Source organism: Pinus tabuliformis, chromosome 3_1 (genome assembly GCF_031772625.1).
Source record: "Pinus tabuliformis cultivar Carrire ecotype Pingquan chromosome 3_1, CPIR1, whole genome shotgun sequence".
Lineage (NCBI taxonomy): Eukaryota > Viridiplantae > Streptophyta > Pinopsida > Pinales > Pinaceae > Pinus > Pinus tabuliformis.
In genome coordinates this window covers 212,204,575-212,223,168 of record NC_142301.1, presented here as the reverse complement: position 1 = coordinate 212,223,168, position 18,594 = coordinate 212,204,575, and the positions used below count along the sequence as shown (strand labels likewise).

At 40.7% G+C, this 18,594-nt stretch overlaps 1 protein-coding gene across 1 annotated transcript in view; it reads left to right on the top strand.

Annotated features, from left to right (window-relative positions):
• Window positions 1-18,594, top strand: part of LOC149186540 (protein fluG-like) — a 323,927-nt gene that overhangs the window by 291,759 nt on the left and 13,574 nt on the right. Inside the window, exons 16-17 of the mRNA XM_089412631.1 lie at window positions 6,724-6,956; window positions 7,660-7,805. Coding sequence (XP_089268757.1) covers window positions 6,724-6,956; window positions 7,660-7,805 — 379 coding nt within the window. The remainder of the gene's footprint in view (window positions 1-6,723; window positions 6,957-7,659; window positions 7,806-18,594) is intronic.

Here is an 18,594-nt window from a genome sequence, read left to right as displayed (position 1 = left end):
GGAGTTGTTGAGGTTGGGGCACATCAGGCCTAGCTCAAGTCCATTTGCTTCTTCCATGGTGCTGGTGAAGAAGAAAGATGGGACGCTGCGCATGTGCATAGACTACCGAGCTCTCAATAAAAAGACCTTGAAGAACAGGTACCCCATTCCGCGCATAGATGAGTTGATGGACGAGCTTAGGGGAGCTAAATACTTCTCTAAGATAGATCTGCGCTCAGGGTACCACCAGATTCGCATGAGGGAGCAGGATATTCCGAAGACTGCCTTTCGCTGCCATTACAGACACTTTGAGTTCTTGGTGATGCCCTTTGGGCTAACCAATGCCCCGACCACATTCCAGTCCTGTATGAATCACGTGTTCTGTAGACAGTTGAGACATTTTGTTCTAGTCTTCTTCGATGACATACTCATTTACAACAGAACATGGGAGGAGCATCTTCAGCATTTGGAGGAGGTGCTCCGCATACTTGAGGAGCAACAACTATATGCGAAGTTGTCCAAATGTGAGTTTGGGCTAACAGAGATGTTGTACTTAGGGCATGTGATTAGGGAGGATGGAGTGAAGGTGCATCAGGAGAAGATTCGGGCAATTCTAGATTGGCCCACACCCAGGAACATGACGGAGTTGAGGGGTTTCCTGGGCATTTGTACGTACTACAGGAGATTTGTGAGAGGGTTCTCACAGCTTGCAACACCTCTTACGGATTTGACGAAGAGGGGAGCTTTTGTGTGGACATAGGTGGCAAAGGAGGCCTTCACGTGCCTCAAGAGGGTCATGAGCAGCTTGTCCGGTCTTAGCTTTGCCGGATTTCACATGGCCTTTTGTGTTGGAGTGTGATGCATCCGGTGAAGGGATTGGGGCCGTTTTGACACAGGGGGCCATCCTATTGCGTTTGAGAGCAGGAAATTGCAGCCTCACAAGCGGTTGTACTCTGTGTACGACAAGGAGATGTTGGCAATGATGCATGCGCTGGCCAAATTCAGACAGTATTTAGTGGGCAACCGATTCAAAGTGAAGACAGATCACAATAGTCTTCACTTCCTCCTTGAGCAGCAGTCCTTAGAGGAGAGGCAACAGAAATGGGTGAGTAAGCTCCAGGCTTACGATTTTGAGATAGAGTATGTGAAGGGAAAACACAACGTGGTAGCTGATGCCCTCTCCAGGAGACCCGCAACTCTATCTTTGATGGATGTCACACAGGATTGGAAGGCTCAACTATTGGTTGAGTACTCCAAGGATAGGCAGGCCTGCGACATTTTGGATGGCATGCACTGAGATGACTGATTCTGGGTGATGGACAATGTGATCTACTACAAGGATCAGATTTATTTAGTGCCAGGATCTCAGCTGAAGGAGAGGATCATGCAGGCAACCCATGATTCTCCACTAGCAGGGCACCCAGGTTTCCTCAAGACATACCGTACCATTAGGGAGAGGTTCTCCTGGCAGGGTCTTAAAGGAGATGTGCTGAAACATGTGAGAGAGTGCGTGGATTGCCAGAGGAACAAAGTGGAGCTGAGTCACCTGGCCAGTTTGCTACAGCTGTACTCCCCATTCCAGAGAGGAAGTGGGAGAGCATATCCATGGATTTCATCACGGGACTTCCAGCAGCATAGGGGCGAGACTGCATCTATGTGGTGGTCAATAGACTGACCAAGTTCGCCCACTTCTTTGCTATTCCAACGAGATCTTCAGCTTCCCAGGTGGTCGAGTTGTTCTTTCGGGAGGTTTTCTGGTTGCATGGTCTCCCCAAGACCATTGTGAGTGACAGGGACAACAAGTTTATGGGGGCTTTTTGGCAGGATTTGTTCCAGTTAGTGGGTACAGAACTTACACCCAACACTAGCTATCATCCCCAAACCGACGGGCAAATAGAGATCGTGAACAAGTGGCTGGAAGGGTACTTGTGCAACTATGTGATTGGACAGCAGAGAGCATGGGTCAAGTGGCTACACCTTGGGGAGTTCTTCTACAACACTATTTATCACATGTCCATTGGTATGACCCCTTTCTGAGCACTTTATGGGTATGATGCACTTTCTTTTTCTGACATGGTGTTTGGAGATAGCAGGGCCCCAGGGGCAAAGGATTGGGTTCAAGAGAGCCAGGAGATTCTCTGAGCTCTCAAGAACAACTTGCAGGTGGCCCAGAATCAACAAAAGGTCTATGCTGATAAACATAGGGTGGAGAGACACTTTGAGGTAGGGGACATGGTCTTCTTACGCCTACAGCCATACAGGCAATCTACGCTCAAGCAGAAAGGGGCAGAGAAGCTTCGCCCACGGTTTTATGGGCCGTATAAGGTGGTCCGGAAGGTGGGAGAGGTGGCCTACGAATTAGAGCTACCTAAGGAGAGCCGGATTCACAACGTGTTCCACGTTTCATGCCTGAAAAAGGCATTGGGATAGCATATCACAGCAGCAGTTGAGTTGCCTCCCTTGGATGATGAGGGGCACTTGGTTTTGACACTAGAGATCATATTGGAGACCCGAGAGAAGAAGTTGAGGAACAGGGTGATCCGGGAGTACTTGGTCAAATGGAAGGATTTGCCAGAAGAGGATGCCATGTGAGAAGTGAACAAATCTTGCAGCATCTAGTTTTGCAGTTGCTTGGGGACAAGCAACATCTAGGAGGGGAGGACTATAATGTCCCTTCCTAATAATTTTCCCAAGGTGAGGAGAAAATCAATTTTGGCAATTTTGATATTTTTGGCTTTAGGCAAATATGTGGGAGAACTTAGGAGAAAGGGGGTTGATGTGCTTTTAGTGGATTGTGGGGGCCACTCACCCACCCAAAAATACGCACCCCATGAAGGCAATTCGAATTTCCTAAGTGGGGATCAAAATATTTGATGGGACCCACGTGGGGCCCAAGGGAGCAAGCATAAATAGGAGGAAGTGAGAAGCATTTGGGGCCTTTTGATCATTTGAGAATTTCATTGTTGCTTTGGCTGTTTAGCTAAGCTACAAAGTTTTGTTCAGCACCAGAGCTTCCAAGGAGTGAAGCCCATCCCTCTCTTCGGTGGACTTTGAGTGCCACCCTAGGATGGCTTCCATTGCCCACATCAAATTGTCATATTGTGGAGGATAATTTGCAGCAGGATAGTCAGTCATACACCCAGTTCGAACTGCAGGTTGGAGGGACTGCGTCATCCTCACTCAGGATTGCGCAATCACTAGAGGGGGACTCTCGGTTGGAAGTTTAGCCAGAGGATTTGGGAGCTGGGTTGTGGAGAGATTGTTGGGAGCCTGATTTGGGGAGGTTTCTAGCCTTGTGGCAGCAAGTTACAACAGTTTCAGTTGCAGGCAGTGAGAACCAACGTTGGAGGAGGTCCAATCCCCAAGGAGTCGAAATTGGCAGGTCAAAACCAGGCAAAACCTTTCTAGGTTTTTTCTGGTTTTTTGGAGAGGAGTACATCCCCAAAGTTGCAGAAAATCTGGGTTGTTTTGAGGGGGTAAATTAGAGCTGAAAATCAACCAGCAGAGCAGTTTTGAAGGAACAATGCAGTATTTTGGATGCAACAAAGATTACAGCAGCTAGGCACTATTGTATTATCCACCTGAGGCTTGTAGCCTGCCTTGTGCAAACCCAGGTGCACTCCTTCCATATTATATTGTACTCCAACAATTATAATTAATGAAAATTGGCCAATTTGGTGTTCCGGACAAAATTTCTGTTTACATGTGTTTATTGAGTAAATTTTTGTGTTGTAATTGTTGCATGTCTTTGTTATCTTTGTAAATTTCTACTTCAGAATATTACATTGTATTTGGAATTGTTGTAACAAAAAAAAATCATTATTTTTGAGTCTAGAAAGTCATTTTATCCTCCAAGACCAAATCGACCTTGCCAAGGAGAAGTTGGCCTAGAAGAGGCCTATTCGACCTCCTGAGAAGTGTATATATAGCATGAGACTAGAAGGTGGGGAGACGCATTGAATCTTATACATGATTGCAGGTGGGTCTTCATCTTGGGGTTTGGTCTCCCTATATGGGGTCCAAGCCCTCCAGAGGGTCATATTGGCATTTGTAGGATGTGTATTAAGAGCCATGTTCCTCCACTATAGTAGAGAGTAGATAGACACGCCATGGGATCCTTCAGTACCATCCATTGCTCGCTTGTGTTCCACCTATTTGATGATGATGATGCACCTCGACTACCCTGCCCAGCTAGGTACACACTTGCACGGTTGCACCACACACTTGGCAGTTGATCTAGGGCCTAGATGAGGTTTTGTCTCACCATGGGAGACAAAGGGAGGGCTTGCATCATTGTTCCAACCCTTTCATATGGGATACAGGCTTGATCGATCTACTTGGGGACCCATGAGGATGTTTTTTTGCCCCCAAAGCCACTTGGGAGCACCAAAGGTCATTTGCTTGGAGATCAAAGGGCCGCCCCGTTTATCACTATATGTGGAGCCTTTCCACTCATTTTGGCACACATTGGACTCCACTAGGCCTTCCAATGGCCCTCCTATCTATTTAAACCTTATCTATCATTTTGGCCCTCTTGAGAGGCTTATTTTTCATGTTATGGAGCTATCTTGGTGGGCTTGTCAACAAGGAATGTTATTTTTCACATTATTTTATTATTAGGGGCATCACTAGGCCTAATTAGGCAAATCGAACCCTTAGAGGATCATATATATTGATGAGAGGATTGATTCATTCCTCATCGTCACTTGGATTGGTATCTCTCTCTTCTTGGGAATTTTGCTATAGCTATTGATGGACAAATTGGATGAATATTGATGCATTTCAATGTTTGGATATCTTTTCTTGGTCTTGGAGCTTCGATTTTGTATCTCTTTGATGATTGGATATACTCACTATACTTGTAAGTGCTTTTTCATGGTCTATTTTTCCTCTCTCTTGTATACATAATGTATGGAATTTTCGCTCATGAAATCTGAAATTCTGCCCTAATTTAATGCGAATTTGTCAAATTTTGATCTTGTGAGGATATTGCATATGTTACATGTTTGGGTATAGTGAATGAATGTTCCTAGGGGTAAATTATCTCCATAATTGCCTTGAGAAGTCATCAAATTGCTGCAATAAGAAGTATAAATTCCTTTGGTAACCTAGTAGCTGCCTCTAGTGCCATGTGAAGTTGCCATAAGACTCCTTGATTGGGTAAAAGAAATCCAAAGGTTGAAAGCATATTGACTCCATTCTCCCAATAGACTAGGCATTGATCCTATCCTTGGTGATCACCCTAAAGAATATATTTTTCACCTCTTTCCTCCTTTCCAAAGCCCTAACCCTAGGGGTCTCCTATGGCATCAAACAAAATCTTTTGAGCCATTCATTTGGAGAGCGAATTGGACTACAACTGCGCTGGGGTTTTCCCTAGGCCCTCACAAAGTTTGAAGGAATTTCCACAGCTAGATTTGGAATTATCCCAAGCCCTAGCTCCAACTTCGTTCTTGTCCCTAGGTTTCCTTGGTTAGTGGCTTCTTAAGGGTCATTGCACTAAAACTCAAGTCATATCCAATTTCATTAATCCTCTTCTTCTCCCTTGTTTGGCCTAGATCTTTTGTTTGATGCTTCACCCGAAACCCTACGCCTTACTTGGGTCCACTTGGGCTTCTTTGTGGTCCCGCACCTTCATCATTCCTATTTCACAAGATCACTTTAGAAACCCTCTTCCCTTAAGGATCTTAGGTCTAGGGCATCCCTTATCAAGGAATATCCCTAATCCCTAGGTCTAGGCTTCTTCTTAAGCCTTTCTTGGAGATCCCTATACCTTGCTTCTTGAGCAAGGAAGTCCTATCATTTGAGCCTTTCCTATGAATGGGCTCTTGAAATCACTATCCTTCCATCATTGATATACAGTTCATAGTAATTTTCCTTATACCGAGACTCCTCCCATTGGTGAAAGTCCATAAAGAGCAGTGGGCATTGACTGAGGTGACAGTGGGTTCTTGTCCATTGTTGCCACTTGGTCTAGTAGTTGCCCCTTTGGAAACCCTACTAGGGCCCTTGCTAGATTGAGCGGTAACACCCCTGATGCTACCCAAAACATCAACAGACTATACTCATTTGCTTCTATTTTACTTCCATCAGCTTCCTCACGTGCTTCTACCTCCCAGCATCTTTTTCCACTTTATGTTTTCTCCTCCTATGTAGTTTTAGTCATCCAATTTCAGAAATATGTGCAACTTTTTTATATTATCTTCCAATTTGATCACCTCTGACAGTTTCATCTTTCTTTTTGTCCTGATGGTATTGTAGTTTCTTTTACTGCCACATGCCCTCATTGGTCTATTAACAGAATACCAAACACCTAATCCTCATGAGTGGGTATGGTGACCTTGTAACGAAATATGTTTTCCTGGTTTATATGAGTTTTCTTCTTGTATTATCAAAAAACTATTGGGGTGACCATGTGACAACCATTAATACTTGGCGAAATTGACAAATTGAGCAAAGATTCCAATAGTTTATTTTATAAAATATTTGCATGATCATGCGACAAAGTGTAATTCTTAGGAAAATGAATAAGTTGGCAATAATTCTAATAGCCTAATCTATGAAGTCCTTGTCATATACAAAAGGCTCCAACTTATTAGATGGTTACGTTTTATATGTATTCTAATTATGTAATCGTTTTGTTCATCGATTTTTTATTCTAAACTACAGCAGTTTAGATATTTAGGCGACTGTCATTTTAGTCACTCCTTTTTTGAAGCTAATGCATATTTACGAATATTGCAGTTATGAGCGATTGAAGCCTAACAATTGGAGTGGAGCATATCATTGCTGGGGGAAGGAAAATCGAGAAGCTCCAATCCGAACAGCATGTCCTCCTGGGATTTCAAGTGAAGTCGTGAGCAACTTTGAGATTAAAGCATTTGATGGCTGTGCTAATCCATATCTGGGACTAGCAGCAGTTATAGCTGCTGGAATAGATGGCCTGCGGAAGCACCTTGTTTTGCCAGAGCCTGTTGGTATGGTGACCGAACTGTGATATAAATTCTTTTTAGATTGGTGTTGTTCATTGTTGTCAAATTATGTCTAGGACTTTGAACGGTTTCTTTACATGTATTTTATAATCTTTACACTGGGCAAGTCTTGTTGCGGTCTGCATTCGAAGATAATAACGCTTTATTCAAAACGCATTTCGTCACTCTAAACTTGAGGAAGATCACCTTTTGAATTCTTCTAAATGACTACTGGTCTTCTAATTTTACTTTCCGAGAAGTTGAAATATATTATTAATGTTAACAAAATTTGGATTTTTTTGCTCCCATGGCATTGTTTTTTTCGTTGAAAGGACTACCTGTTTTATCTTTTCAGTGGATTAGGATGTTCTGTTTCATTCCTAAACTAAATGATGGATTTCTCTATATAATTACTTCCATTTCCTGTTAACAAATTTAGCTACCTCAGCTGTTCTTTGTTAAACTGTTATCTGCAATCTGATTAGTTTGGTTACTTCTCAAGTTGTATACCTTCAAAAATTTCAACAATTCCCATTGCATTTCTCTGCCTATTATCTGCACAGTACTTCTGTTTTGCATATTTTAATAAATTATATATGTAGCTCTTTTTTGAAGCTTGTTCTTAATTATCTTTTACTAATTAGGTTAATTATGCTTTGATCTTATCAAGTCGATCTCTAAGCTTCACACCGTTGTCATTTGGTAACAGACACAAACCCGGATGATCTCGAGGAAGGTGCGGTGCACAGATTGCCCACATCGTTGGATGAGTCTGTTACAGAACTCAGAAAGAATGAAGTCCTGAAGAACTTTATTGGCGATAACCTCATAAATGAAATAATTGCTGTCCGTGAGGTTGGTAAATATTCTCTTGATATTTTTCTGTTATAGAGTAGTCCTTTGGCTAAATTCATTGTTAGCTTAAAATTGTTATCTATATCTTCTTTCCATAAATTAAGCTTCTACGGCTCAGCTCATATGCATAATATGAAATCATCAATTTACGAATATTTTTTATAGTATCCTACCATTTGAGCTCCTCTAACACCTTGATTTTATCTTTGATTCTACGGCTCAGCTCATATGCATAATATGAAATCATCAATTTACGAATATTTTTTATAGTATCCTACCATTTGAGCTCCTCTAACACCTTGATTTTATCTTTGATTGATAAACGATCTGAAAATATTGAAAGGAGGGAGGGGTGATTGCGTCTTCTTCTTTGGAAAATGGGAACATATCATTGGTAGAATTATAATGACGTTTAGATGAGATATCTTTTGTTTCTATACTTGTGTATTTTACTTCAGGTAAGACGTATACATTTGTAGTGCTACTGATAAATTATTTTGCTATTTGCAATACTTTTTTTCATGTATTAGATTTGAAAGCTTTTGAAAATTTGTGAAGAAACTTATTCAAGCATCTCTCTTCCAGATCCATCACATAAAATAGTAGATTGAAGACACTTTTCGAACCAACTAATGTGGTTCCTCAATGCGTCGATAATCTACTCTTTTATGTGATGGATCCAGAAGACAGATGCTTGAATAATTCTACTCACAAAAGCCTTCATTCGAAAAAAAGAAACTTATTTTTTTTACTGTTTCTCTTATGCACATGAAAAAATGCAATCAGCTGCTGTAATTCTTTGAGCCTAGTTCTTGATACAAAAGGGAAGTTAAATAGCAGTCAATCTTTGCACATACCACCTATGTTGTGTTTAAAGTCCTGTTACCCTTCTTTCAGTAGAGGTACATATATGCACAGATACATTTTAGGCAGCACCATTACAAGCCCATGGAATGCAAGTCTAAAGCCCTGTAAATTCCCTGTGGGATGATGATTGTGTGAAAGTGTTTCCTATATCCACGATGGTGGACGATCATGGTTGGTCTTCTTAGCTTCATTTCCATGGTGCTTGGTTTTATGGCACTGCTGACATACCCTTGGTGGGAAGTAACTTCATGCTTTGATGGGCATCGTTGTGTCCTCGGGTGATATGTGGGCATAATGGAGGTGGACCTATTAGGATTAATGATTTATGGGAACACTCAGTGTCTAGCCCTATAAAGGTGATCACTTATTGTACTTTTCCCTTTAGTCCCGAGGCACCTCTTTCTTTCCCACTGGGTTTTCTTATTGAGTCTGTAGGCATTCATTGGCGTTGGTTTCTTCATCTTGTCACTGCTCTTCAACATGGCAATCTCACATTCTCCTATAGTTTGCGGTTCCCAAGGTGGTTTGCAAATCCCAATGAACAAGTTGTCGGAGTCAAAGTCAACAAAGGCTTAGATTGCTTAGCAAAACTTCCTCTTTCCACACCATGTTGAATTTTTAAAAATGATGTACTAGAAAGAAGTTATGCTTAGTCAAAGGAGGTTGTCTTACTTTTGTGGTACATGTGGCACATGTGGGCTTTTGGAGGTCAAATCTTGGTCAAATGGGTTGAGTGAGTAGTCAAAAGGCATCTACTAGTTTTTTGCAAGAGAACCTATTACCCCTCCTTTATCAAGGGTACATATGAGAAAATTTATTTTTGACATCACCGTTTTAAGCTCAAGCAATGCAAGTCTAAAGCCTTGTAAAGCCTTGTGGGATGATCTTTATGTGAGTGCGTGTCCTGGATCCCCGATGTGTGGATGGTCATGGTTGGTCTTCTTAGCTTCATTTCCATGATGCTTGGTTTTATGACACTGCTGACATCCCCCTAGTGGCAAATAACTCCCTGCTTTGATGGGGATCTTTATGTCTTGGGTGTTGAAGAATGTAACTATTGTCGGTCTTCATAATTTTACTTGAGTCACGATGTAATATATTTGTCAAAAGAAATTTATTATTATTAAATTGACTTATTAAAGCATGGGTTTCATGCTTGGGTCAATGGTCAATAGGTCATAGCACCCTTTGAGTGCTCTAGGATTTCTGTTGAGTCAAAGTCAAAATCATTTGTGTAAGAGACCCTTCTTGGGCTCCTTAAAGTCAAGAAAGAAAAATTATTTTTGTGTCTATCCTCCACCAAGTCAGCTTCCTCTCAAGTCGGCCTCAATCTCATCATGTTGGCCTCTTCAACAATTTACAAGTCGGCCTATTCACCAGTCTACAAGTTGGCCTATTATTGGACGTTCAAACCACTATATATAGCAAAAGGTACTTGACCTGTTTTGGCATTAATCAATTTGCAATTCAGATATCAAGAAGTAAGTGTGAGAGGGTAAAATAGAAGATTTTTGTCTTCACAATAAAGAAACCAATACAGCGAAGGAAGAGAAGGATCCTTGGAAGATGTAAATTTTGTCCTTAATGCAATTACAGGGTTGAGGGTTCAGATTTACTTCAGAAATACAAGTGTAGGACGAAATTCTTGAAGAATCAGGATCACGTTGTCTTAAAGGAAAGAAGTTGACTTGGTGGAACGAATTTTTCTTGGTCTAGGTGTCAAGAGTCTTGGTTGCCTCACTGTGATTTGAATCTACTGAAGGAAGAGTTCTTGACTGGGTTTTCCCCTACCTAGGGGTTTTACCCTGGCTGAGTGCCTACATCCTGTGTCCCTTGTGATTTTTATTGTTTGGCATTTATCTTGATGAAAGAAAAATATAAATAAGAACTAACAAACATATAAGAATATTCACAAGTAAATGTCAAGATCTAAGAGAAATATAATGCCCTAGATTTCTCAACACTGGGGTGGTATGTGGGCATCTTAGAAGTGGATCTATCAAGACTCATGATTTATGGGATCACTTAATGTCTATCCTTGTGAAGGTGATCACATATTCTACTCTTCCCTCACATCAGCCCCATGATCTTGACGCACCTACCTTTTCCCTGCTTGGTTGTCTTATTCAGTGTGTGTGGCATTCCTTTGCTTTGGTATCTTCATCATGTCACAACTCTTCAACATGGTAGTCTCAAATTTTCCAACAGTATGCAAATCCTAGTGCATAGGTTATGGAGAGGTCATTAGTCAAAATGCTTAGATGAAGCAACAAAATTTCTACTTCCCATGCCCCTTGAAATTTTTCAGAAATGGTGATCTAGGAGGTAGATATGCTTAGTCAAGGATGCGAAAATTCTATTACTGCAGCAACTGATTTATTTTTCCTACTTATTCTTCAATACGTTATTTACGAAAGTGCTTCAGTAAATATTAAAATAAACTCTGCTGCAGATATCACACCATAGAACAGAAACAAATACATGCACAAAAACCAAACCCAATTATTTTTGGACAAATGTCCCCAGAAAAACCCAATGCGGGAAAACCGGTGCAACAGAGAAGGATTTTATTAATCAGCTATTCTTGAGTACAACTGGGTGCCAAACTGGCTTACCCAATAGAGATAAATTCTCCAGCACCTCCCCCAGACTTAGCATTAGACTTTCTGGCCTCTGCACAACTCTCAGAACCTCTGTGTCAGCTCCTGCCTCTCTGCGTCAGCACTGGGCCTCTCTACATCACCCATGCAAGCCCTCCAGTGATTGCGCAGTCTTGCTGCCTCTACGTTTGCCTCTCTGATATTTGCGCTGATCTTCTGGTACTATTCCTGCCTCTCTGTTCCGTACTCACTACCCCTTGCTGCAATCTAGACCTCTAGTTCGAATTTCTCAGCAAACCCCACTCCAGAAATCAAACTCACTGGTCTCCCTTAGTATATCTCCAATTGACCCTCAAGCCTTCTCTTATACTTTTCCTGTTGATGAATCAATGGCCAAGATTAAGTCCCTAATCAACGGCTAAGGTTAAAATAGACTTGATCTTCGTCTCTTAGAAGCTTCTCATCCTTATCTTCATTAATACACATTAACATTTTTATTTTCCTAAGTTTAGACTTAGGGCCTCATTAAAAATATTAATTATTTTAATAACTTTTCATCTGGATGGAATTTTCCAAAACGATTACTGGGTCTTGGAGATCTCATGCTCTTTAGTCTGTCCACTAGTTTTCATGGCTAGAGCACATCTGATGCTTCCCCAAATCAACAAAGGAGGGCTATCCTACTTTTGAGGGCAAATGGAAATTTCTAGAGTCATTTTGACTGCCAATTCTGGGTCAAATGGGGTAAGTGGGCAATCTATTGGCATCTACAATTTTTTTTCTACAAAACCGATGTTTTAGTTTTCTCAAGAAATCAATGACATTCGAGATCTACATTTGAGGCTTGCTTTCGTGGGGGGTTGGCCACACTTTTGGGACTAGGAGAGTCCTCCAACTCACTCAAGGGAATGTCTAGAATGACAAAAATCAACAAGTCAACTAAAGACAAGTCTTCAAGCAAGGTTAAGGACAAATAGGAAAAGAGAAAGAAAAAAACATTTATTTCAAGGGAAAAATTACCCAGTCGGCTTAGTCAAGTGAGATGCTGGAAGGTCAAAGAGAAAAGTAAGGAGTACTCCAAGTCAATTCAAGCAAAGAATGGAACAAGATAGGATTTATTCACCAACAAATCATCTCAACTTAGGGAATCAGGCATCAAGATAAAGTCAAGGAATAATTCAAGTGCAAGTTTCATCTCCAAATCAAGGGAGCCATCCATACAAGCTAGTCGTTGGGGTGACATCATTCCCTTGATGAGGAGCATTTGAACAATTTTGAGGAGTTTTGAAGCAAGACAAGGAGTGTGGAAATTTTGGAAGGCTATTTAAGGAAAAATCAAGTGAAACATTGGAATTTTAAGCCCAAGCAATCCTCTTTTTATAGGATACAATCCCCTTTTGTGAGATGTCTACATCCTTGGGAAGGGTTTAAGCAACGTAATATTAAAAAAAAATTGACTTTGTCTGCAAGGATTTTGTGGCTGACAAGTGACTTAAATTTGTGAACCAAAGTAGAATTATTATTGAAAGCCTTATCTATAAATTTAGAGTTCTCTCTCCTTAGCATACCATGTTGTGAATATGTGAGATCACAATGCCATGATAAGAGCTTCTTAGTTGCAAACACTTTGTTTCCAATTTGTAGATTGGCTATTCTATTATTTATCTCCTTAGCTCTTGCAAAGATAGTGTGCTCCATGAAATAGTTTTTTGATTTATGGTTGAAGTTACACAAAGTTAGTCGATCCATCCATTAGTAGCTACATAGTCACTTAGAGAAAAAGGTCTAGGATGCTAGGCCTCATCATTTTCTTGTTGAGCTAGGGATTTTGAAATTTGATGTTTGGACAAACCCATATTAAGAATTCCTCCTTAAAGGATTAAATCTATTTAGTATCATAGTGGATTCATTGACTAGAGTTGTTCCATTAAAGGAGTCACTGGTAGTTGGATGGCACCAAAAGAAAGACTTAGACAAGAGTGGAGGTAACTAGTGCATGCACTCCAAACTCACATCTTTTACAAATAAAATAATTCAAGGTTGATTTAGGGAGGGTTGTGATTACGATCCAGCATAAAGAGGTAATTAGTGTGGTAAAAGGCAAGCCATATTTTCTTTTCATCACAAATTTCTCAAAATTCAGAAATATTTTCAATTTCCAATTTTTAGCTACTTTGGCATTTGGGTTTTGCTACAAAGATTTATCAAATTGGCTCAAGAAAGGTATAGTGCTTTGTTGTGTGTAGATAGGGATTATATTCATTAAAACAAGTTGTTGTCCAAGGGTTTACACGTCTACAACAACAGGTTATAGCCCTCTGTTACAAGACAAGCCATTTTCTAGGGCATTTTGGCCTCCAAAAGTATATTTATCATTCCTCCTTTGACTTTTCCTGCATTTTGAAGTTAATTGAATATTGTTATGTTAGCACTCCAGGAAGCTCTCCTAGGTTGTAGCTCGGAGATGCCTGGTAACATATAAATATTCAATATCGTTCTCGGAACTATTGGAATGGATGATGTTTTGGATCAAGTCAGATGACTGTTTCAACTCTGTTTTCACTGAAGACATGCATGAACACCCTCAGCTTTACAAGGCTTTAGACCACTAATGTTCAATAGTTTATAGAACCAATGGATAGATGGAGAATACTGACTGTACCAAAAGATGCATACATAAACACATATGAATGGCTAGCTATAGGAAGTAAATGAAGCTTGCAAATCTAATTTATCAACGCAGAGATAAGATGACAGTTATCTGGCATTAGACACAGAAGAAAACATGAATAACCTATTCAAGTGCAAGCTTAGAACAGAGGAGAAAATGGGAATTGAACATGTAACAACAAAAGAAGCTTATATTGCTGGAATGAAGATGAGACGCTGAGAGGAGCAGAGTCTCCACAGTCTCCAAAAGTTGAACCCTTGATCCTCTGAACTTTCAACCTTTTATAGGCCTTTTACAATGCTCTCGAACCCTCTGAGGCTCGAGAGGTCTTAATCTATCCTCTTTGTCTTTTTAACGACTTGATGCCATGACTAGACACACATGAGCTCAGAGGTTTCTTTTTCCAACAGCAGAGTAACCGCATTCTGGTAATTTGCTGCGTTATCAGGTGGCTCGCTCGTGCCAGCGATGCTCCATGATTGCTTCTATTGTGGGTTGCATTGTGTTGTGGCTTTTTTCTCTTCCGGCCATCTATCTCCCGTCCTCTGTTCTGTAACGGAATGGGTCTTCGGGCTTTTGAAATCTATTCGAATACCAAAAATGATTGTTTTTTGTTTTACACAGAGAAACGCTGCAACACTGTGAAATTCCGCCAAGCTCTGCTCATTCCAGACTTCAAAAGTCTTTAAATACGGTCTATTCCTCTATTAAGTCCACCCTCAATCACTATCGCAAGTCGCTTCGATGTTGTTTCCAAGGTTTCCTCTCTTATTTTGAAATACGTTAAAAACACAAAAAATCCTGAAAAAATGGCTTTGGCGGATCTAAAATATTATATATTTTCATTCCCGAACCCCTTCGGGTCCGTGTTTTATTGCATCGGCGCTATCTCTTTATATTTCGTTAAATAACAAAATATGTGAAAATACATTAACAAATGCCTTTCGGCGGATCTCAAAATCTATTCAATAATGCTTATATAGCCATCAGGTTTGGCTAATCGCATCGCACATATACATGTATAAAGGCCTCGCTCCATAATGTTTCCCCGATTGTGATATCGCAATGCGATTAGTTGCAATTGCATATCGCTCATGCCCCGGGCCGATGGTGAGCGCTTTGTGTAATCTCCAATAGCGATCCTGCGATGCAACGTGGGCCATCGATCTGTGCGCTTGATCGACAGTCCTAGTTGACTCCGTCGGTCGCCATCACAAGTTTTATATGGTCCGCCGATATTTGCCGATTGCCATCGCCGATTGCCACTGCCGATTACCACCGTCGATTGCGATCCGCCGATTAGATATGGATCGTTGATCGGCCAGATTTGACGACTACTGTGCATTTCACTGTTGCCACCGTTGATACTCAGTTTTTCACTATTTCCTTGGGTTTTTGCCTCCCGATAGTGTTTCTCCGCCATTCTAAGGGCTTTTCTCATGCGATTGTTTTGGTCTTTGGCATGTTTTTACAAGATTTTGAAGACTTAGAGAGCATATTTGGATCGATTTTGGACCACATGCCAATAGGGCTAACACTGGCTCCTTCTGGGGATGAAAGCCTCCCTATGAGGTTTCAAGAACTGCAGACTACTGCCTTTCCAGTAACAACCAAAACAAACTTATCTCCTAATGTTCCATTGGGCATGGAGTTTATTTGCATAAAAAACAAAACTTGAAAAACCTATTACAGTATTAAAGCCTTAAAGCCTTATATGAAGTAAAGTTTCAAAAACCGCCCATTGACTGGGCCATCAAAAACACCTTCCCCCTCCAAATTGTGCAGAATGAAAGTATTGTTTGTCTGAACTTGAGTAATGACAAACGGTCCCATCCATAAGGCATCAAATTTACCATGGTTGCCCTTCTTTTCCTTCAATGCATCCCATTTGAGAACCCAGTGACCAACCTGAAAATTGTCTATTTTTGTCTTTCTATCAAAGGTTTCTTTGATCTTCTTCTGATAAATTCTTGACTTCTCAACCAGTTGTTCTCTAATTTGCTGTAATTCAACCAAGCTACTCATTCTCCTCACCATGTCATTCTCTTCATTCTGTTCTTCTTGCAAGAATTTGGCCACAGGGAGAATCAGCTGGATAGGAAAAACAACATCAGCGCCATAAACCAGCTTAAATGGAGAATTTCCTATGGAATTCTTGTTGGTAACTCTGTCAGCCCACAGTTTAAACTTCAACTTGGAATCCCAGCGCTTTTTGTTGTCCTCCAACAATTTTTTGATTATCCTAACAAGACTCTTGTTAGATGATTCTGCCAGGCCATTGCCTTGAGGATAATATGAGGTAGAATGCACCAATTGAATGCCCATGGATTCAGTCATGTCCACCAATTCTTTTGCCTTGAAAGTTGCTGCATTATCAGTGACTAGTTTGGTTGGGCAACCAAATCTAGTGAAAATATTTTCATTCAAGAACTTTATGACAACTTGATGATTAGCATTCTTAGTGGGTATAGCCTCACTCCACTTGGTGAAATAATCAGTGGCTACGAAGATCCATTTGTGTTGGCCACTTGAATGTGGGTTGATCTTTCCTATAAAGTCCAAGCTCCACTGCTGGAAGGGACCATTGGCGTTTACTGGCTTCAAGGGTAGAGATTTTAGCTGTTGTCTTCCTGCAAACCTTTGACATTTGTCACAAGACCTCACAAAAGAACACACATCAAAGAACAGAGTAGGCCAATAATACCCAGCTCTCGGGATCTTGTGGGTTGTGGTTTTCCAATAATGATGCCCTCCACAGATGCTAGAATGGAACTGGTGCATGACTTCCACAAATTGTCCTTTATCTAGACATCTCAAGAGGATTCCTGATGGGTCTCTCCAATAAAGTAGGTTTTTATAAATGCATAATTTGGCTGATCTAAGCTTAATGGCCCGGGCTTGACTTGAGCTAAGCCCTAGAGGGACTTCTAGCTTCTGCAAAAAATGAACTATACTGGAATACCATTCACAGGTGGCTAGATTTTCAGCCAAAGACTGATTCTGCTCTTTCTCTTATGTTGCTTACTCTATCCGCTTACCACCTAAATTTGAACCCATGCAATTGATGTCTAACAAGTTGCAATTTTCCTCAGCCATAAGCTTAGCCAAGCCCTGGCCTTTGACAAGCTTGGTGGGCTTCACCTCTATGTTGAACTCTATGAATTTTGCAATCCATTTAACTCTCTTTCTGTCAATTTTTGGCTGAGTTAGAACATCTTTTACTGAGGTTGAAGGTACATATGCAATCACTTTGGAATGAAGGATATAAATTCTAAATGCCTTTAAAGATTTTATGAGAGTGTAAGCTTGTTTTTCAATAAGGTCATACCTTAGTTCAGCATCCCTCATAGTTTTGCTAAAAAAGGCCACAGGGTGCTCTACACCTTCATCATTTTTCTACAATAGAACTGTTGCAAGTGTATCATAAGAGGCAAAAGAGAAGATATAAAACTTCTTGGTGTAATCTGGGCTGATTAGAGTGGGAGCTTCCATGATAGCTTGTTTGATCGTTTCAAAAGAGCTTCTTGCAGCATTTGTCCTTTTTATTTCTGATCCTTTATTCAGCATGGAAGTAATGTGCTTCACTAGCTCTACAAAGTTTGGAATGAACCTCCTTACAAAGTTAATCTTACCCAGGAAAGATTGAATGTGCCTTTTTGACCTTGGGATGGACAATGTCTGAATTGCTTGAACTCTTGCTGGATCGATCTTCACACCTTCAGCAAAAACAATATGTCCCAGAAGTTTGCCTTCTTCTAGAGCTTCCATGATAGCTTGTTTGATGGTTTCAAAAGAGCTTCTTGTAGCATTTGTCCATTTTATTTCTGATCCTTTCTTCAACATGGAAGTAATGTGCTTCACTAGCTCTACAAAGTTTGGAATGAACCTCCTTACAAAGTTAATCTTACCCAGGAAAGATTGAATGTCCCTTTTTGACCTTGGGATGGACAATGTCTGAATTGCTTGAACTCTTGCTGGATCGATCTTCACACCTTCAGCAGAAACAATATGTCCCAGAAGTTTGCCTTCTTCTAGAGCAAACCATGACTTCTTTGGGTTCACAGAAATTCCAAACTGTCTGCACTTTAGAAACACCTTCTTCAAATGCTGCAAATGGTCCTTGTGAGTGCTAGAAAATATTGTTATGTCATCAAGGTAAATAAGGACAAACTTGTCCTTCTCTCCCACAAAGGCTATGTCCATGGCCCTCTGAAAAGTAGCCCCAACATTCATCAGTCCAAAAGGCATCTTGGAGTACATGAAAGTGCCCCAAGGAGTAGTGAAGGCGGTCTTTTCCTGATCTTTTGGATGTACAACAATCTGATTGTAACCTGAAAATCCATCTAAGAAAGACATGACTCTAGCCCCTGAAACTTTTTGCAGCAAGTGTTCCATCTTAGGCAGGGGGTAGTTGTCTTTTTTAGAGCATTTGTTCAGATTCCTGAAGTCAACACAAAGCCTGATTTCTCCATTCTTCTTTCTTACTACCACAAGGTTAGCTATCCACTTTGAATACCTTAGGGGAACTATGATCTTGGCATCCAACAACTTCTTGATTTCCTTTTCAATCAAAGGCAATAAGAGAGGGCTGATAGGTCTTAATTTCTGCTTAAAAGGGATGGTGTTCTTCTCTAGTGGAATCTTATGTTGA